The 23,503-nt window shown below is 33.9% G+C and overlaps 1 protein-coding gene across 1 annotated transcript in view; it reads right to left on the bottom strand.

The window, feature by feature from the left end:
- Positions 1–23,503, bottom strand: part of LOC150101341 (solute carrier family 35 member F6-like) — a 243,151-nt gene that overhangs the window by 176,759 nt on the left and 42,889 nt on the right. The window contains exon 5 of the mRNA XM_090400695.1: positions 5,785–5,846. Coding sequence (XP_090256821.1) covers positions 5,785–5,846 — 62 coding nt within the window. The remainder of the gene's footprint in view (positions 1–5,784; positions 5,847–23,503) is intronic.

The raw sequence follows: 23,503 nt of genomic DNA on the forward strand, positions 1-23,503 counted from the left end.
GCCCACATCACTCTACTTGAGACTGCCTGCCATTCAGGAAGATTAGCCTCATATTTTGTGTTGAATACTATGGCTACTCCTTCTTTTCCTTGATTGTCATTTCTTGAATATAACATTTTGTAATTATTGCTCAGAAAGATCTCACCAGTTTTTGTCTTTTTAGTTTCAGTCACCCCTATTATGTTGATCTGGTGCTTATCTAATTCTTCAGCTGGCTCCATTTCTTTGCCATTCAGGCCTCTTATGTTGATAGTACCTATCTTTAACTCTGGTGTGTTGTTGAGTTGGGATGTGCTTTCAGATTTGTTCCAGTAGCTGACTGTTCGCTGTTCACCCTGGTTCCCTGGCGAAAACAACAGGGGGTCTTGTTTAACCGGGCGATTCTCCAGCCAGCAAAAAATTTTGTCATGTTGTACCATCATTTTGTATATTGGTTTAAGCCAATAAGAATACAATTTGGTCGGCTAAATCCCAAATTGCCAGCCCATCCTCGTTCGTTCAGTATCCAGGTAGATGGTGCACCACGAGAAGGTGAAGATGGACACATTAGGTCAGAAGCCCTGGTCGGTTCTCCGCATTCCTTTAAAGGCTATGTGGAGGTCTCCTCTCAGTTATACAGCTTTGACCCTTAAGCACCCCCCATGGAATCATATTATTAAAAAAAATATGAAATGCTTGTCTCATGATCCCTAACTAAAAATGTACAATTTGTTAAAGAAAATGTTTGAATAATTCTAAACCAGTTAGTATCATAACTTGTACAAGAGCTTTCTCACCAGGCTACACCTCATAATTTTTCAAAAAGACCAGTACTGGCTGTGTATATGGTGTAATACTACAAAAAATAGAAGATGATTACAGAGAGCACAGTCAATGAAAAGAGGAATGTAAATTGAAATAATAATAAAAAAAAGATGTCAAAAACATTTATGCACTCTACATTTGATTTACAATCAGTCTTACACACACACACACACACACACACACACACACACACAAAGCACAAAGGCAACACATATTTAAGTGGTTTAAATAGACTAGCATCCTAAGTGGGTGTCCCACCCTGCTTTGTGAATTGATTGTTTTCCCTTTGATAACCATGAAACAATTTGCAACGAGCTACTTCTTTCTTCAACCCATAGTCCACAAAGGTCCATAAAGTATACAACAATGCTATTATAAAATAAATCTTTCTGTGATTGTCTGTGGTCGTTTCCTTACTTGTCCAAATATAATGAATCTACTTTATAAGGTTAATACCTGTAAAAGGCAAAAACAAGTTTTGTTAACAATAAAATGTAAGTATAGAATATATGCTACTTTGATATTTTGATAATTTTTGATTAAGGTTTATCTTTTCATTCTTTGGTCTAACAACCTTGACAAAATTAACAAATTAGTTAATTATGAAAACATTGGATTTTTTTTTTTACTTCTGAATCTGTCAGCATTATAAATAAACATTAAATAATAACTTTTTGGAGAATAAAAAGGCATGCAGGATTTTTTTTGTTATGTATTGGATAGAAATCCGTCCAACCTGAATTAAGTTACACAGGAAGGAGTTGTTGTATACAACTCCTAATGTACAGGTACAATAGGAGTTGTATACAACAATTCAAAAATCAGCTACCAGAAAAATGTTTTTTTACAAATTCTCCCTGTTTTTAATGCAATTTTCAATTATTTATCATAAAAATACCACAGACATCCTTGTCCTTCTTTTAGTTTGAATTTAAGTAAATTTGTACAGTAAATTTTGCTATACACCAAAACAGTATGCAATAAAAGCTGCATACTGCATTTGACAAAAAAAGACAAATTAATGGACATTGGGACTGCATTATGAGTTTAAAAAAAAAATCTGTTTCATTTTAAAAACCTAAAGATTGCTTTTACGAGGCTTTTCATCTTCTAAATAATTCTGAAACATTTTCAAACAGTGAATAAAATTAAATAATAAATAGTATGATCACATGTTACAAGCATAACATCTATAGTACGAGGAAATGCCAATTACCATGTACTATTAGGATACCCTGCTAAGGAATGGTCAACTTCATAGGGATCTGACTATAGCTTCGAATTTAAACATGGGATAAATATTGCTGCACTAACAGACATTTGTAAAAGAGAAGCCACCACTGTTTTCCTCTATTTAGTACTACTTAAGTCAAGTAGACTGTACACAGGATACCTGATATCAGCTGGTGACTAATTAGGAGCATAGGTCATTACAGGTAATGGATCATCTCACTGCTTCTGGAAATAGTGCCAGACTTCAACTGATGTGTTGCTAATAATTACTTTAAATAGCTTAAGCTGAAGTGAGTTGAATAGGTTTTTATCCCATGCCTGCAATTAGGGAGTGGATTTTGCTGCACCCTAAAACAAAAATTAATTGTCCACAAAGCTAGTAAAACCTTTTCTTTCCAGTGAAACACTAAACCAAAAATTTTTGCTTGATGTCCTCAGTGAAAAATTTCACCAGTACAAGATGGTGATTCCTGTCCTATAGGAAGTAAGATGGACAAGACATGACATTCAGCAGATGGAAACATCAGCAAGGTGTAGGACTGTTACATCTTAACAGAAATGCTACTAATGCTCTTCTTGAATATAACTGCATTAATGAAAGATTCCTAACTGCTGAATTTAAAATGGGATTGAAGCTCTTAATGTGGTTAGGTTCTATGCTCCTACTGAGGATTTAGAAAATGGAGATTTTTTTTTTTTTTTTAACAGCTACAAAACAAACTCAGAAATTTAATAAAAGGTCACATAATAGTTATTTTGGAAGAAATAAATGCCAGGTTGACTATGTTTTCCATTACTGGGAAATAATAATTGGACCATCTGGCTTCCTCCAGTTATGTAATGTAAATGGATTGAATAATTGAAGTATATACAGTTGGGTCTCACCTAATCTATCCACAAGAATATGGTGTATTATGTCTAAATTAAGAATAAATGAGCATTCTGTGCAGAAACTAAGGAAAACAGAAATGCAGAGATAGAATCTGAACTATTATTTTGTGAAGAGTGCACTGCAACTAAGCAACTAGAAAATGCACTCCAAGGACTAATGATGTCACTAATTAACATCACTGAAGCATTGAGTACTGCTGATACTCCCAGAAATTTACCGGGATAAGATGCTCAAATGTTATGAAAGAGATAACCTACAAGAGCATGATGTAGTGGGGTGGGGGGGGGGATGGCTTAAAGAGGGCTCAGAAAAACAAATCAATCTGTTGTTAGGGGTTGGAGAGAGAAGCAAAAAATAGAATTAATTGAGCAATGAGACAATGCAGAAAGAAGCTGAAGCAATACTGAAATAATGAGACTAGACTAAAGTATAGAGAAATTAATAAAAGAGTAAAAGCACAATTGAAAATAGGTAAAAACTTCTTGTTTAATAGCATGGCAGAGAAAACAGAGAATAATTGCAAAAACTATATGAAGTTATTAATAAGTTATGTAGGAAGAGATAGAAAAAATGAAGTCTTCTCTCTCAGGTGAAAGGGAAATGCCATCAAAGCAAGACAGGCTGATCATTTTGATAATCTTTTAAACAATATTCAGTCATGTAACCTAGTTGTCTTTAGTGAAGAAACTGATTCCACTTCCCAATTTGATATCAGTGTCATTACACCTCTGAGATGAGATTGGTTACAAATAAATTAAAAAATGAATTCACTCACTATGTATGAGAATGACAGTGGAATTAGCTTATTGCTAATTCTTGATAAGGTTCTCTGCACTATTGTGCTCAACAGGATAAAGGACCTGGTTGAAGATGATGAGCAACTCAGATTAAGGAGAAAAATATTTGTATAGACCAATATTTTCATTAAGGTAGATCCTTGAGAAATCTTTAGATAAGCAATAAGCAAAACTTATGGAAAGAGTTTGTGGAACCCGACAAACATTAGCATTATGACTGTTTCTGTATGACAGTAAGGCTTAATAACACTGATAAAGCATATAGTGAATGGTTTAACACTACAACAGGCCATGACGTCTATAGACATCCAGCAAATTCTGGATACGAATTCTGTAAACCTATTGAATAACATGGATAAGAAGTGCGATTTGTTCTCACTATTTCATCCACCATGGCCAGTAGAGAGGTTAAAATAACAAATGCAGTAAGACAGGGATGTGTCCTGTCACCTTTTCTATTTAATCTTGTAATAACTGATTTTGTGATGAATGAGAACTCTGCAAAGGGGACTAAATGGACTGGAGACTAAACATGTCTAAGAATTTTAGATCTGAAGGAGATTATGCTGATGATTTGGCTTGGCCTCATTCACAAAATGTAGAAATGAACTCCTTTATTACTGCAACTGGTGATGCTGGGAAGTTTGATTACCATATTTACTCGAATATAACTCACACTTTTTCCCCCAAAATTAAAGTTAAAAAATTGTGATGTGAGGTAATGCAAGGATTTTCAGAAACTGAAGTTTTTCAGGAAAAAACTAAATTGACATTCATAATTAAATCCTCAGTATTCATTATAATTTATAATTGCTCACATTATTTATAAAATGATTGCATTTAAATTTTAATTATCAACTTTATTCACGCGATCGGTTGCTCAACTTCATCACACAATATATTTAAATGTTGAGGGACAATTAAAATTGTCGCTAAAGATTCAAATTAGTGAATGACTAACGAGAAGTGAAAGCTGAGTGTGAAATGGACAGCAACGGTAGGCCAGTAGAGATAGTGCAGCTATGAAGCCATGAATATAATTGGTGCAATATTAACAAAAGATCGTGCAATTTGACGACAAAGGCAAGCCGACAATTGTTGAGTTGATATGCTGATTCTCTTCAACTGAATTCCAAAATATCTGCAATTGCCATACCAACATTCACTATTTATTCTTAAAGTTTTCAACTTTTTTTCGTGTGCGAGGTATACACAAAACGTGAAAAAAAAAAAATTTTTTTTTTTGTAAAGTAAAATCAGGGGTGCAAGATATATGTGAGGGCGAGTTATATTCGAGTAAATACAGTATTTGAAAAATAAAGGTACTGAAAACAGCTGATAAAGATTTCTGTCTTTCTTCAGGGATGTGTGATAACACAAGTCTCTCACTTAAAGTATTTTGGTAGTTGTGTAACTGATATTAATGAGGTCTTATATAGTTATAAGAATAGAAATGGCTTCTAGAATTTTCAAAAACTGATTGAATTAAAGACAGCAGAATAGTATTAAGAACTAAACTTAGAATTTACAGTAGTATTCCAGAGCCAAGATGTAGGACATTCTGTACATGTGATAATTGGATATTGATGATTTTGATCAGCAGTGCTTAAGGGAGTATTTTGGGAATGAAATGGTTTGACTCCATGAATAATGATAAGCTACATCAGATGAGTGCTGATTCATCTCTTAATGCTAACCTGTATAAGGAAAGGATGCGATGATTCAGGCACATTGGTCAGAATGCAGAATATTTGTTTGGTCTTATGTTAAGTGATCCAGAACATGTCAGGAAAAGAAGCTGCCTCCAAATGAAACGGCTTGACAATACCAAACAAGGCCTTAAAAGAAATGGCTTACAGTGATATGAATCAGCATAGGATGAGCAGGGAAAGACATCTAGCCTAGTAAGCAGTGCAATTTGGTTACGAACTTTGTAACTGATAGTTGCCTGAGGAACTTGCATGTATGCATATGCAGAAGGGAAAGGAGGACAAGGAACTAATATACTTTCAGAGAAAAAACAGTACCAGCATTATTTCAGCATTTTAATAAACTTACCTGCTAATGATGTTCCAATCAGATCAAAAAGGGTAGGAATAGCAAAAATCCATTCAAATATTCTGCAAAGAAAATATTTATGCACAGGTAAAAAAATTATTTTTAATGGTATTTCTTACACTATTTGAAATAGGATGCATTATAAAATGTTTTTGTAGCCAATCTATATCAAACTGATATATATATTCTAAGGATTAAAAACTCAGTGTTAAACACAGAAAATTTCTGACTGCCTCATAACAAATGCGAATGAATTAAAACTATGTTATAACATAGTTTTAATTCCTTCGCATTATTTCATACAACTAGGTTCTGTGGAGAAAGCAATGCAGTCAATAATTATTAGCAAACATTATACTTTCAGATTTCTGACTTCAACACATCAGATTTTAGTAAGTAAGTATAAGTAAGTAAGAATAAACCAGATGCCAAGATGGGAAAACATGCATTTTTACCTATATATAAACATTATATATAGGTTAAAACACTATATATATATATATATATGCCGGGTGATCCAAAAGTAACAAAACAGTAAAAATTCAATAATTCGAAAAGTATAGACAGTAAAACAATGTGGTTCTACTGTCTCTACTGTGCATTTCTATGAAATGCACAGAAAGACATGGGATTTTTTTTTAATAATGAAAAATTTTATATATATATATATATATATATGTGTGTGTGTATTTTAAAGAATAAATTTTAAATGACTTTAAACCAAGATAAAATATTAAATTTTAATGATACAACTAGTTTCAGTCTTTTACAGCCTTCTTCGGGTATCCACTAAAGGTAGAACACAGTAATAAAAAATTGAAGTTACAAAAAATTGAGAATTACAGGCAAAAAATGCAATACATGATTGACAAAAAAAAAAAAAACGTATTTTTCAAGTCATTCTATCTAATGTGCTATTGTTTGTTGCATGCGTGCTTGCAGGTTCTCGTGAACACCAGTATTGGACAACTGCAGTATGGCTATCAGGAATGTTATAACTCAAATTGCTGTTCGAATGTTCAAGATTGAGGAGGATTTCTCTGGACTCCACAATTTTCCATTCAAACTCATTACTACAGCGAAAAATGTTTTCGGATTTATTCCAGCAAACTGGGTGACTCTGTAGATTGTCATGAGGGTTATTAGAGAAAACAACATGACTGGATAGCGCAGATGCATGTGATCTTTTATAGGAGATGTCTCTTTCTCTCTCTTATGCTCCTCAATACGCAGTTCAACAGATTTGTTAGTCTGTCCAAAATAAGGAATATTACAGTTTGCACCATAACTTGTAAACGCCTGGATATTTCAGGTTATGATGAATAGGCTTCGGATGGCTTATAAGAGAACGGACTTTAAGGAGTGTAGTGAAAAACGTCCTGATGTTATGTTTTGTAAGGACTTTAGCCAATTTATTGGAGAATGAACTAACGTAAGATATTGAGATGCTACCTTTAAAATCAGTAGTTTCCGTAGTACACTGCCTAGCAGGATCCAGAAAAAATTTCTTACTTATTTTTTCAGAATATCCCTTTTGTTTAAAGATAAGAGAAAGTTATAATATAAATTGAAAGCCAAACGGATAAGAGAAAGTTGTTCAATTTCTTTTTGGAGTTCATCTGGTTCATTTAAAAGAGATCGTGCTCTGTGTCCTAAGGTAGAAATAGTTCCGAGCTTTTGTTGTGGAAAGTGATGAGTTGACAGTGCAGATATCTGTTAGTATGAGTTGGTTTTCGGTATATAGAGATTTTAAATCTATCAGAGCATCGTGTAAGAATTTCATCCAGGAAAGGAAGACAGTTATTTCGTTCTAGTTCAGCAGTGAATTTTATATTAGGATGCTGGTTGTTAAGATGTTGAAGAAAATCCATGAGAGATGTGTGTCCGTGACTCCATATAATGAAAATGTCATCAACATAACGTCTCCAAAGTTTCGGCTTAAACGAGAAGGACAATATGGCTTTTGTTTCAAAATATGGAGTCACGGACACACATCTCTCATGGATTTTCTTCAACATCTTAACAACAATCATCCTAATAGAAAATTCACTGCCGAACTAGAACGAAATAACTGCCTTCCTTTCCTGGATGTAATTCTTACATGATGCTCTGATAGATTTAAAATCTCTATATACAGAAATTCATTTTAAAAATTTTTATGGAATTTACAACCGTGTTAAAAAAACTTTTTTATTATCCCGACGTTTCGATCTTCACATCAAGATCATCATCTGGAGCGTATATAAGTATACAGAACAAGCTGAGTTACATCATTAACTGTAAGCTAGAGAAACAATGATTTGATCACATGTTATTCTACTGGCGTGACCTCTGGTGAATAAAAAATAAAATAAAATAAAATAAAATAAAATAATTAAAAAAAAATAATAAAATAAAACTTTTTTTTTAACTTCAAGCTAAATTCTATTTTTACAATGAAATAAACATTCTTTTAGAAGGTTTTCTTTCAGAAACAATTGGTGTCCTATTTTTAGTATTACAATTCCTATTTTTGATTTACAATACTGGATTTTTTACAGTCCTGTTAATAGTTGTTCTTGGTGAGGAAGGTCAAATATATGCCTTCCATATGTTTGGGATTTTTAAACCATCACTGTTGTTCAGATTGGGGTGGTTGCTGATAATCTCGCAGGCTTCCTTGAATTTCCGTTCATACCATGTTCTAGTGTGATGTAGACAGCTGGTGGTTTTCCAGTCAATTCTGTGTAAGGTATTCAAGGGCATGATCAGAAAGGCCAGCTTCACCATAATTATTATATTTAATGTGTCATTTATGTTCTTTTTGTCTAATAGGAATAGTGCGTCCTGTTTCTCCAATATATGGTATGTTGCAAGTACAGTAAATTCGGTATACTCCAGGGTGAGCTAGTGGAGGGAGTGGGTCTTTGGATGAGTTGAGTAAGTTTTTTAATTTTGCGGGAGGTTTAAAGGAGCTTTGAGGTTGTACTTTTGTAGTACTCAGTTTATTTTGTCTGATATTTCTTTAATGTAGGGAATGGTTATAGTTTTACTGTAGTTTGTCTTTGTTTTTTATTGTGGTTTTGTAGAGAATTTTGTTTACAGTATTTTGGCTGTATCCGTTTTTTTGTAGGTTATTACTGATAATTTTAAACTCGTCTTTCAGTGCCTGTTCACTGGAACAAATCGTCTGAGCTTTGTTTTTTAGCGTGTTGATGACACCTAGTTTTTGTGTTGGGTGGTGGTAGGAGTTTATGTGTATATATTGTCCCATATGTGTCAGTTTTCGGTAAACAGTGAAGGAAAGATTGCCCGAGGGAAGACGTGTGACAAGTGTATCTAGAAACGAAAGTGTGTTGTGTTTTTCAATTTCAATTGTGAACTGTATGCATTTGTGTTGTTTGTTTAGGTGGCTAAGGAACGTGTCTAATGTCTGGCAGCCATGGGACCAGATCACGAAAACATCGTCAACGTATCTAAGCCAGACTTTGGGTTTTAGAGGGGAGGAATCGAGAGCAAGTTGCTCAAAATGTTCCATGTAAAAGTTAGCAATAGGGGGGGATAATGGCGAGCCCATGGCTGTGCCTTCTTTTTGTAAGTAGAAGGCGTTTTGCCATACAAAATAATCCGACTGTAATACATGCGCAAAAAGTGCCATGATATCAGAGACCGGCAGATTCATTTTTTCTATACAAGTGGTACGGTTTAAAATGACAGTGGCATTTCCTTTATTGGCTCTGGTTATGCTGGTCTCTGACAACAACATGTATAAACTAGTTAATTACAACCCAACTAACAGAACAAAAAACAAAACGGAGAAACTACTTAAATCAATTACCACATGGCCCGAAGATACAATCAAAAAACTGTTCCCTCATTACGCGTGCTCCCCTAGAATTTACGGGCTACCAAAAATTCATAAAGAAAACACCCCGCTAAGACCTATCGTTGAAGGGATTGATAGCCCGACATATCACTTAGCCAAAAAATTAGCGGCAACACTCAAGGAGTTGGTAGGTCATTCCCCCTCCTATATCAAAAACGCACAACACTTCATAAATATCATCAAAGACATTACATTAGAAAAAGATGATTAATTAGTCAGTTTTGACGTCTCTGCCCTCTTTACGAATGTCTCAATCAATGACACAATCCTTCTCCTACAAAACAAATTCCCTCCACATATCACGGCGCTTTTTGCGCATGTATTACGGTCGGGTTATTTTGTATGGTAAAACACCTTCTACTTACAAAAAGAAGGCACAGCCATGGGCTCGCCATTATCTCCCCTATTGCTAACTTTTACATGGAACATTTTGAGCAACTTGCTCTCGATTCCTCACCTCTAAAACCCAAAGTCTGGCTTAGATAAGTTGACGATGTTTTTGCGATCTGGTCCCATGGCCACCAGACATTAGACACATTCCTTAGCCACCTAAACAAACAACACAAACGCATACAGTTCACAATTGAAATTGAAAAACACAACACACTTCCGTTTCTAGATACACTTGTCACACGTCTTCCCTCGGGCAATCTTTCCTTCACTGTTTACCGAAAACCGACACATATGGGACAATATATACACATAAACTCCTACCACCACCCAACACAAAAACTAGGTGTCATCAACACGCTAAAAAACAAAGCTCAGACGATTTGTTCCAGTGAACAGGCACTGAAAGACGAGTTTAAAATTATCAGTAATAACCTACAAAAAAACGGATACAGCCAAAATACTATAAACAAAATTCTCTACAAAACCACAATAAAAAACAAAGACAAACTACAGTAAAACTATAACCATTCCCTACATTAAAGGAATATCAGACAAAATAAACTGAGTACTACAAAAGTACAACCTCAAAGCCCCTTTAAACCTCCCGCAAAATTAAAAAACTTACTCAACTCATCCAAAGACCCACTCCCTCCACTAGCTCACCCTGGAGTATACCGAATTTACTGTACTTGCAACATACCATATATAGGAGAAACAGGACGCACTATTCCTATTAGACAAAAAGAACATAAACGACACATTAAATATAATAATTATGGTGAAGCTGGCCTTTCTGATCATGCCCTGAATACCTTACACAGAATTGACTGGAAAACCACCAGCTGTCTACATCACACTAGAACATGGTATGAACAGAAATTCAAGAAAGCCTGCGAGATTATCAGCAACCACCCCAATCTGAACAACAATGATGGTTTAAAAATCCCAAACATATGGAAGGCATATATTCGACCTTCCTCACCAAGAACAACTATTAACAGGATTGTAGAAAATCCAGTATTGTAAATCAAGAATAGGAATTGTAATACTAAAAATAGGACATTGAAAGTTTATTTTTCACTTGGTTAGAGTATAATAAATTTAGTTTAATCCTTTATCCAAGTGTGAGCAAACAAAGTTTGCGCCTGAAAGTATCTTCAGGACTGGGGTAAGGTGGTACAACACCAAGGCAACTCATTGCAAAGGTGGAGCAAGCTAACATCACTCCTATCTCAGTATCTCCTAAAATGCAAAACACATCTCCTTGCGGATATGTCTAATGTTATGCATTAAGAGACGGGCCACTACCCAGACTAGTTTCGACCTTTATTGAGGTCTCTTCAGTGGGAGCCAGGCCCGAGTGGAGATACTAGACAGAAGCATTGGCAGATCATCTCTACCTATAGGAGTTGCCAAATGGTGTGCCACCTTTTTTTAATAAAATTACTATGGATTTAGAGAAAGATGTTGAAAGTTTATTTTTCACTTGGTTAGAGTATAATAAATTTAGTTTAATCCTTTATCCAAGCGTGAGCAAAAAAAGTTTGCGCCTGAAAGTATCTTCAGGACTGGGGTAAGGTGGTACAACACCAAGGCAACTCGTTGCAAAGGTGGAGCAAGTTAACATCACTCCTATCTCAGTATCTCCTATAATGCAAAACACATCTCCTTGCGGATATGTCTAATGTTATGCATTAAGGGACGGGCCACTACCCAGATTAGTTTCGATCTTTATTGAAGTCTCTTCAGTGGGAGCCAGGCAAGGAGATACTGAGATAGGAGTGATGTTATCTTGCTCCACCTTTGCAACGAGTTGCCTTGGTGTTGTACCACCTTACCCCAGTCCTGAAGATACTTTCAGGCGCAAACTTTGTTTGCTCACACTTGGATAAAGGATTAAACTAAATTTATTATAAAAATAGGACACCAATTATTTCTGAAAGAAAACCATCTAAAAGAATGTTTATTTCATTGTAAAAATAGAATTTAGCTTGAAGTTAAAAAAAAAAGTTTTATTTTATTAATTTTTTTATTTTTTTAATTTATTTTATTTTATTTTATTTTATTTATTTTTTTTATTCACCAGAGGTCACGCCAGTAGAATAACGTTATCAAATCATTGTTTCTCTAGCTTACAGTTAATGATGTAACTCAGCTTGTTCTGTATACTTATGTACGCTCCAGATGATGATCTTGATGTGAAGATCGAAACGTCGGGATAATAAAAAAGTTTTTTTAACACGGTTGTAAATTCCATAAAAATTTTTAAAATGAATGCTGATCACCGTGTAACCCTAAAAGAAAGGATCTATATACAGAAAACCAACTCATACTAACACCGTCAATCTCATCACTTACCACAACAAAAGCTCGGAACTATTTCTACCTTAGGACACAGAGCACGATCTCTTTTAAATGAACCAGATGAACTCCAAAAAGAAATTGAACAACTTTCTCTTATCCATTTGGCTTTCAATTAATGTTATAACTTTCTCTTATCTTTAAACAAAATGGATATTCTGAAAAAACAAGAAAGAAATTTCTTCTGGATCCTCCTAGGCAGTGTAGTAGGGAAACTACTGATTTTAAAGGTAGCATCTCAATACCTTACTTTAGTTCAGTCTCCAATAAATTGGCTAAAGTCCTTAAAAACTACAACATCAAGACGTTTTTCACTACACTCCTTAAAGTCCGTTCTCTTATAAGCCATCCGAAGCCTATTCATCATAACCTGAAATATCCAGGCGTTTACAAGTTATGATGCAAACTGTAATATTCCTTATTTTGGACAGACTAACAAATCTGTTGAACTGTGTATTGAGGAGCATAAGAGAGACATCTCCTATAAAAGATCACATGCATCTGTGTTATCCAGTCATGTTGTTTTCTCTAATAACCCTCATGACGATCTACAGAGTCACTCAGTTTGCTGGAATAAATCCGAAAACATTTTTCGCTGTAGTAATGAGTTTGAATGGAAAATTGTGGAGTCCAGAGAAATCCTCCTTAATCCTGAACATTTGAACAGCAATTTGAGTTATAACATCCCTGATAGCCATACTGCAGTTGTTCAATACTGGTGCTCACGAGAACCTGCAAGCACGCATGCAACAAACAATAGCACATTAGATAGAATGACTTGAAAAATACGTTTTTTTTTTTTTTGTCAATCATGTATTGCATTTTTTGCCTGTAATTCTCAATTTTTTGTAACTTCAATTTTTTATTACTGTGTTCTACCTTTAGTGGATACCCAAAGAAGGCTGTAAAAGACTGAAACTAGTTGTATCATTATCATTAAAATTTAATATTTTATCTTGGTTTAAAGTCATTTAAAATTTGTTCTTTAAAATGTATCATTGCAACCGAGTAGAAGATCAAGAATACATATACATATATATACATATATACATATATATATATATATGCTAATTATTAGTATCTGATTGTATGTACAAATGAAATACCAAAAAGAATATTAATTATATTAAATATTAATTTAATTAGTACAATTTAGCCTAAACAATTTTTCAAACTGTTATCTTCCAACTGAGTTTTTAGGATAAACTGCAATACAAACTGTTGGTTGATAATTAAAGTTAACATGAAATCTTACCCCCCTCACACACACCACTAATGGATCAACTAATCATATCCAATAAATTACATGTTTAATTTATCACATTGAATAAGTTACATGTTTAACATTATTTCGAACTGTTCATTCAGTTTTACTCACAATGTTTCGTTCATCTTCTCAGTAGCATAGGCAGTTGTGAGTGCAGGAACATGTTCAAAGTAGGAATCCCTATAGTTATTAAACTCACAAAGGTTTTGCTTTTATGAATTATGTGGAAACTGTCAGCAGGATAACTGCTTCAATATTAAGGAATACAATATACAGTCAATATAAATTTAAATGAACTTATTACAGAATCCATGTACCTCATACCTGATAAGATAAAAAGAACTTAAATTATAATATATGAACATACACACTCATACAAGAGTTTATTAATAACGTTATATAACAAAATATGGCAAATTAAATATGAAACTAGACTGTTTATTTGGTTGTCTAAGATGGTAACATGATGGTATGGTGGGGAGCTATTTGAACACTATACAAGACAGTGTCCACACTACTTTTTAATATGGATATTACTATTATTATTAAGAGAGACCTCCAGGGAGTTATAGTCATCACATCGAGGGAGGCCACATACTGCACGCACCAGCTATCATACTTATTCATGAATTCATTCACACTGCTTGCACTCACAACATCCAATGGCAATCCATTCCAATCATGCACCACCCTATGAGAGAAAAATCTAGCCCTCACCCCCTTCTTAGCCGCATTCATTCTCAGTTTCCAAGGATGTCCTCTTGTCCTTTCCCCACCCTCCCTAAATTGAAAAATTCCATCAATTGAAATCCTGTATGACCCTTTCAGAAGTTTGTAAATCTCACTCATATCATCCCTCTTTCTTCTGTTTGCTAGTGTCTGCAGTCTACAAATTCTAAACTGTCTTCATAATCAGTATTCCACAATCCTGATATCTTTTTAACACTCTCCTTTGCACTCTCTCCACTATATATCAAAAGCACAACGAAAACCAGGAGACCAAGCCTGCACACAATAATCTAAGAGAGGTCTTATGAAAGCCCTGTAAAGGAGCAAAATGACATCCTTATTTTTGCATGTGAACGTTCATTTCCGCATTGCAATTATATTTTGAGTTGTATTTGCAATCTTTGCTACATAGCTCCTGAACTTCAACTTCCTATCTACTACACTCTAAGATCCCCAGCCTCATCAGTTTCTTTAAGCATAATCCCACCAATATAATACGAAATTGGGTATTTAATCATGACGAAGTGAATGACTTTATTTACTGACATCCATTTTCCCATGCCCACAATTCCAGCCTATTGAAATTATTCTGCAAGTACTGCATATCAGCAGCATTCCTGATTACCAATACCTATCTTTGCATCATCAGCAAATAGCTGTATGCAATTTGTCAAATCCTTCCCAATATCATTAATGTATAGATTGAATAACAGTGGACCAAGCACTAATCCTTGTGGTACACCACTGGTTACCTTAAATCTTGCAAACTTGCATCTCCCATTTCTATAATCCAAACCCATATTCTCCAATTTATGCAAGTCTACCATGCTGTATTCTGTCAAAAGCCTTAGCAAAATCCAAAAGTATCATGGTGTATCCATTCCCCCCTTGTCTAGTTCAATGGTAACATTGTTATAGAATGTGAGCAAGTTGCTAAAACCTAACCTTCCTTTAGTAAACCCATGTTGCTCATTGCAAAGTAGAGATTCATTGTCAACCCATTTCTAAATGTAAGCCCTAACCAATTTTTCCAAAATCTTCACCACTACTCCTGAGATACTAATTGGTTGATAGCTGGATATACTGGTCTTTGCACCATCCTTGTGCAATGGAATTACCATACATTTTTTCTATTCCTGCAGAATCTTCCCTTCTCTGAGACTAATATTAAATTGGTCAAAGGAATAGCCAGTTCAGTTGAACACTCCTTTAGTTCAACTATTGCTGAATTCTTATTCAGTTTGTGCAACAGATCTAATACCTCGTCCTCATACACCTGAGTTTCTTTATCCAGTGAAGAGGTAGCAGTGAGCTCAATGTCACATACACCAGGTTGATAGCTTTTAACAAAATGGGCACTCATTAGTTGAACAACCTCTTCTGCATCTGTAACCCTTATGCCATCTGCATTTAGAAGAATTATTCTTTCATATTCATTCTTTCTTTTACTTGCAGCATATTGATAGAGTTCTTGTGGGTTGTCTTTAGCATGCAGAGCCAGTTCCTTTTCAAACTTAGATTTTGCTTTCTGTACAATAGTTGTGACTATTCTAGCCTGCTACTTATAATTTTCATAATGCACATCATCCTTATGCATGTGGTATTCCTTCCAATCATCCGTTTCTTACGAATCTCTTGCTTAATAAGATTACACATCCATTTGACTTCTATCCTATTTATTCTTCGAACACTTGGGACACACTCTGATATTGCATCATTTAAGTATTGTTTAAATGCTTCCCATGCACTGTCGATATTCTTCCCCTCCATCAACTGATCCCATTCCACTGAACTTAGTAGACCTCTCAGTTGGTCATAATTTCCTGTATACAAATTAAGTGGATAATGAATCCAACATTATTTCAAAGCCAAATATATAGAAACTACAAGAGTTTCGCATAATTTCCTGCTTTGTAGTTCAGCATGTAGCCTTTCCTTTTTGAACATTCATAAACTTGGTCATTTCCCAAGTGAGTATCGCATGATCACTGTCACCAACCGGAAGCAGAATAGTTGCATCTTTAACTGAAACGCCCTCTGACACTCTTTCACCTCGAGTTCCTTCTTTCATTTGCTGCTTGAGGAAGTTGTCCCGCAACAGCTCAATAAATGCATTTTCAATCTTCTCATGAGATTCTACTGCTACCCAATGAATATTTGGATAATTAAAGTCTCCCATTATGATTACTCTTTTAGCTCTCATCTTGTCTATTTCGTAATGCATTTCTTCATCACTAGCAACCGATTTACCAGATCTCTAACAACATCCCACTATGTAATTGATCTTGTTAGATTATACTTCACACCAGATTGCCACATGAAATACTGTTAGTAGCAGTAGTAGTACTACAATTATAGGTCTCAACTGTAACTGGATTCAAGTCATCTGCTATAATTAGCAGCACACCCCCTCCTCTCCTATCCTTCCTAAAAATAGTGTAGCCTTTACACTTGATACCAGTTAGTATGTCTGATTCTGATAGCAAGGTTTCACTAATGCCTACAATCTGAGGTCCAGCATATTGAGTCATATAAGAGAGTCAATGTCTCCTCTCTATTCACCGATGTCTCATTTAAAGCCACTTTAGAGCGTATTCAAACTGAATTTCCTCCTGATAATTTAACCTTGTTGGCTATGAATGAACTCTGGCTATTTTGTTTGGCAAGGAATATTCTACAAACAAATAGAGGGGACAGCCATGGGGCTATGCTTTTACCCCACCCAACTACATGGAAATGTTTCTGTTCAAATGTTTCTTCATGGAAACATTTGAACAGAAAACTCTAAACTCTGCCCAATACAGACCCACTGTTTGGCTGTGTTTTGTGAATGACATTTTGTCCATTTGACCACATGGCCTGGATGCTCGCAGCGTATTTTTAACACACCTAAACAATCAACATTCAAGGATCCAGTTGTTCACATTAGAAAAAAGAAAACGACAACAGTCTTCCTTTCTAGACACTTTAATTACATGCCAGCCTGATGGATCCTGATATTTTCTATTTACAGAAAACCCACACAGACACATGCACAAATAGTCACACCTTCTCCCTCCCAACAGAATAGAATTATTAAAACTTTATACCGCAGGGCCAAATTAATTAGTTCAGATAACAATGCCCTCTCTACTGAACTTGACCATTTTTAGAAACCTTTTTCAACCAATGGCTACAATTCCAATTATATGCAAAAAATATTAAAAGCCCAAAACCAACACACCCTCTCCAAAACAGAGATTACACAAGGGCTATCATTCTATATATTCTGTATATCCAGGGTACAGACCATACTTACAGACCATGTAAAAAATTAGCATCCCTTATCTGGTCCACCAAAGATGAGCAACAGTCTTTAGACCTACCAGGTCCTTTGTAGTTGTAAACTATCTTACTAGGGCAAGACAGGCAACACAGTCAACATCAGAATTGCTGAACATAAAAATTATATTTGTTTCCATCACTTCAGCCATTCAGAACTTGCTGATATTGCTTTAGATGCCCACCACAGAATACACTGGAAAAAAAGCCACTTTACTCAATTGCAGCAAATATAAATATGAAAGACTTTTTCTTGAATCTGCTTTTGTCTAGTGAAACTATTCTAACCGCAATAAATTTGGTTGTATGAAAATGCCGCAAATTTGGGAAGCTCTCATCCTCTGCACTTCAGTCCAACAGCCAAGAATACCCAATTTAGCCCACAAGAGGTCACCATTTAGGATTTTAGGCCTTCTCGACAATCATTACTTAGTTTAGTGCCTGTGCACATATATCTTATGTTTTTTATTCCCTGTTGACAGCAACTTGACTTTGCTGAACTACAGGAAGTATTCATTAAATTTAATTTAGTTAATAAAGTAGTCTATGTTGTAATTTCCTTAAAAAATACAGCTATATAACTTAAACACAATGGAAGAGAGAGGATTAGCAAAACAGGTTTGATGCTAAGATGGCAGGAAAGAGACCCAGAGGAAGACCAAGGTTCAGATGGATTTATTCAGTCAGAACTGCCTTAGAAGAACGAAATGTTAGATATGACAATATTGGAGTGCTTACAAATAACAGACTAATTTGGAGGAAAATTGTTGATAGGAGATTAATAATAATGTAAACTTAATCATGTAGTGCTGTCATAATAACCTAAACACCCCTTCGGAATACATATCAGGAAATTGATGATGATGATGAGGTATCATTCGAAGGAATATTAGTAAACTGTGAGGTGATGTCAAAGCTAACAAATATATCTGTATTATTTAACTTGAGATTCTCGATGGAAGTTTTAATATGGGCAAATTTTTTTTATGTAGGACCAAAGAGGTTAAGAACTCACTATCTGTTTAGATAATTTATAGCAGTGGTGTTCAACCTTTTTTACTACGCGACCTACTTTTCTATAATAAGTTATTCGGCAATCTACTCTCTTATATAGATCACGTTCCCCCAACCTGATATCTGATTACACAAAAAGAAACAACTAAAAATAAACAACTAAAAAAAAAAAAAAAATACACAACTAAAAACTCTATTTGTGTATTTAAAAAGTTATTTATCCTTTTAATTATTTTAATACAACAAAAAAAAACAACAACAACATATATATTGGAATAAAATATTTATTTCTCTATTTTGGAAAACCAAAGTTAGAAAAAACAACAGCTTGATTACAAACTCACAAATTACAGGAAATGCTAGTTGATTAAAAAAAAAAAAGTTAATGTGAAATTTGGCATTGTTTGGACCTTGCAATATTTTCATAGTCATATTTTCATGATATGAAGAAGTGGCAATCGCAGACAATCATCCAAATGATCATTTGTAATTTGGTTTCTTAATTGATTTTTTAAGACGGTCATATTTGAAAAAGCAGATTCTGACAAGTATGTCAATCCAAAACACGACAGAATTTTTCGCACAATATCAGTTAATATTGGGAATTTTCCATGTGCATACAAATGACTTCATTGTTTATTGATTTTAAATGTAAACTATTCTAAATGTTTATTATCTCAAGTTCTACTTCAGCTTGGTTTATATCAAACAGCCCACTAATTTTATTTGAAATTTCTGTGATGTTTAAGTTTTCTTGAAATGGATTATTGATAAAAGATACAATCATTCCAGTTTTATTAAAATCTTTAAACCTTGAATTTATTTCTTCCTCAACTAATTCTATTTCACGAATAAATTCTTTTAAATCATAGCAAGGCATTTCTTGATTTTGTTCAAAAAATTTTAATAAATATGGGAGATGTCTAAATTCACGGTGATTTATATTTTTCTTTAATAAAAGTAAGTATTGTTGGAAAGTTTTTATTGAACTTAACATGTCAATTAAATTTTTATCTCTATCTTGTAACTCTAAATTTAAATTGCTTAATTTTGTACAGAAATCTACTAAAAATGATAAGTGTGACAATCATCTTTTATCACTCAACTGTGGATAAATATCTCCTTTTTCATCAAGAAAAATTTTTATATCATTAATTAATACAAGAAATCTTTCTAAAAATTGACTTCTGCTGAGCCAGCGAACATTATTGTACAACAGAAGTTCCCTATCGTCATCTGCCTGTAATTTAAATAACCGCGTTGCAGGGCTTTTCCTCAAACAGAATTTACAATTTTAAATGTAATATCTAAAACATCTTTTGTGTTTAATCTTTTACTACACAGTACTTGTTGGTGAATAATACAGTGGTACGTTAAAAAATCTGGATATCTGTCATCGTTTTTACATAATGAAATGAAGCCTGATTTACTACCTATCGTTGCAGGAGCACCATCAGTAGTAATAGACACAAGTTTAAAAAGCGAAAGTTTGTGTTGTTTCACAAATTCATCAAATGCCGAAAAAATGTCTTGTCCCCTAGTCCTTCCCAATAATGGTATAATTTTCAAAAGTTCTTCTTTACTTGAATAATCTTGAAATACCATGCGAATAAATACCATTAACTGAGCAATATCAGTGAAGTCGTTTGATTCATCAAATTGTAATGAAAACGCAACACAGTGGTGAATGTCTGACATTAACCTGGCCTGGAAACTTTTCTCCGGCAATTGGAACTCTTCCTTTCGGCAATTCGAAACTTTGTCTGCAGCCTAGAAGTAGTTTCTCTCTAGCAATGTCTCGAACCTAGAAGCTCCTTTCTGGAAGTGGGAAACTCCTCTCTCAAGCAACATGGATCCAGGCAGTCTCTCTGATGGCGACTCTGGACCAGGCGGCCTCCTCTCTGACAGCAATTCTGGAATCAGGACCCCTTCTGCTTTGGCAACCTCCAAAGAATCGGTATGAGTCTTTTATCTTAAGTTTCAAGTTCAGCACGCCTTTTGTTCTCCTCTGCTTTCTTTTGATTGCAAGTTGCCAGCCATTGGAAAGTTGTCTGAACTCTTTCTGACTGACTTCGGAGATGTTTACACTTAGAGCCTACAAGCCTTTCTCATACATACAAGTTTCAATAACAATCTTTCTAATGCCACCAAATACAGCTTCAGTGACAAAAACTTTAGCTTTGTTTTTAACACTGTAACATATTCTTATTAAAGCAGTATATACAGTTAGCTTCAAAAGAGTTATTTACAAAAACATTAATACAAACTATACCGAGACAAACAAAGTTTATTTTTTTACAATATTCACATGGGACTTAACCTAAATAAAAAATCAATGTAATGTGCTTTGGAATATTTAATAATTAAGCTACAATCGAGTTTTTACACTTTGATAAATTAAAGACTTAATTCTGTATGTTAGTCAAGTAAATATTAGTTTAATATCCAACGTTTCACTGACTGATATCTGTCAGCATTTGATATAATATGAATAATATGATATAATAATATGAATAAAATTTTTACACTTTGCTTATAATCGTATTCACTCGGTTCACTGTTTGACTTCCACTGATCTAAATTAATTAATTTACCTGGACTTATAATAAGAAAATTACTGATTTGACAATTTTAATGAAAATTAAATAAACAATGCAATACACTTAAAGTGAATTAAAAATAATACAAAATAATGATAAATAAAATATTATGTTTTCAGTTTTAATTAAATTTGTAAGTAAGGAGGAATACGCAAGAGATCGACCAAAAATCGCTCTGCGATTGACAGGTTGAACACCCCTGATTTATAGCATCAGGGAATCGGTGACATCTACTATAAGTCCTAAGACCTATAGTAGATGCCAGTGATTCCCTCTGCTAGAAATTATCATTAGTTAGATGTACCACACTAGAGATCCCATTTTACAACCTAGGCTTCCTATTGTCGTGACGTTCTTTTTTTATGTTATGTTCTAAATCCGCCATCTTGGTTCAAGTCACTCTCATCAATATAACAACTAATTGCAAATTGATCACCGATCCAAAAGTAGGGAAAATTATAATTATACTGCGCCACCCTAATTTTAGATTAGTCTACATAAAATAGTAGGATCAATTCTTAATTAAGTTAGCAGTCTCCTCATTTATTTAGGCCGAATTATTTACTATTCCACTTGGGGTTCCCGCATGATTCGAATATTTATGAACGGTGCAATAAAAAGGAATTCAGGCAAACACAATATTTAGATTAACAAAATAAAACATTTAATATATGATATATATTAAATACAAGAATTCTGCTTTAAAATGAAACAATACAATCAACTTAATACATCTTGCTAAGTCACTCATGCCAATTCAATGTTCTAAACTTTCACATACAATTCACAGCTTCAAAATCACAAGCTTTCTTAACTCAAGTTAATAAAACCAAACTTCTTATTTGTTCAGTCTCCACATATCTATCAGCTGCACTTAATGTTTAAATTCACAGCAAAAACTAATCAAGGTAGACAATATTCCAAGCAATCTTATTTTGGACCTTGAACTTCGAAGATATGTTAATGTTAGAATAAACAAACAAGTATGACTACTCTTACCAGATACAATCTTCAAAACATCAATTAATTGTGAGCACACTTATGAATTAACTTATTTACGCTAGTGGAACACATTAATAAAAATTCTCCAACGATTTAACTGAATTACTGTTAATCACGCTTCACTACTCTAAAAAACACATCAATAAGGCACTGATATCTTTCCTTGTCTACTTTTCTCCAATTAGTTAAATTCAATATAATTCTTCTCAGGGCAACATAGAATTAAGACGTAATCCTAGATTAACTGGAACTAATCAGAATTTTCCATTGAATGTCCAGTTCTTTATTCATCCGAATACGGCATTAATTTTCTTCTATAACAACAGCTGACTTCACTTGCAGCTAAGTATATGATTCACTATGTTTTGGCTCACTTCTAAACACTATTCTCATGAATTTCTGCCCTAAAGAATTTATAATTTTTTTCCACTTCTTTTGCTTGTATCCTACCTTCCTTTCCGCTCCGCAAAAACTTCCTCTCTTCTCTCTAATTAAAAACCTTATATTTTCTTTTCTCTCCTTTCAGTCCGAAGGTCACGCTCTCTTCGACTCGTGCTTGTTTATTTCATGCGTCTCCATGACAACAAAAAAACGCAAACATTTGGCTAATGTAATACAATGCTCTACTACTACATGAGTGATTACATAATGTTAAATTTTCACAAATAAGAATAAACAGAATATTTGAGCTACTTAATCAGCTTTTTCATTACGTATACAATTAATTATAATAATACTTTTCGTTACATCATATATATATTTTAGTTATCATAAATTCTACAGATATTATTGTTTAATAAATTAATAGTAGGTTAAGTTTAGAATAAATATTTAAATAGTAATCCTAAATTAAGGAATAATAAATAATTTTTATACAAATCATGATTAATACATAATAAGCAATGTTAAATGTGAATGAAAAAAATAAATAAATTACACAACATAGTTTCATTCACAATTTAACACTATATACACCCAACAGAGAGTGCCCCAACTAGGTAGAACTCTAGTCTTACATCCAAGTGATTCTTTCAGTTTTATATTGCCTTTGTGTACAAGTATTAGCTTGTACTTCCTGAAGATGTCTCTGAAATACTGGAAGAATTAAAATAGTTTTTAATCCTTTTCCATTTTCCAAGTATTAGCTTGTACTTCCTGAAGATGTCT

The sequence above is a fragment of the Typopeltis vanoorti genome, chromosome 11, assembly GCF_054136105.1.
Source record: "Typopeltis vanoorti isolate ZY-2024b chromosome 11, IOZ_Tvanoo_1.0, whole genome shotgun sequence".
Lineage (NCBI taxonomy): Eukaryota > Metazoa > Arthropoda > Arachnida > Uropygi > Thelyphonidae > Typopeltis > Typopeltis vanoorti.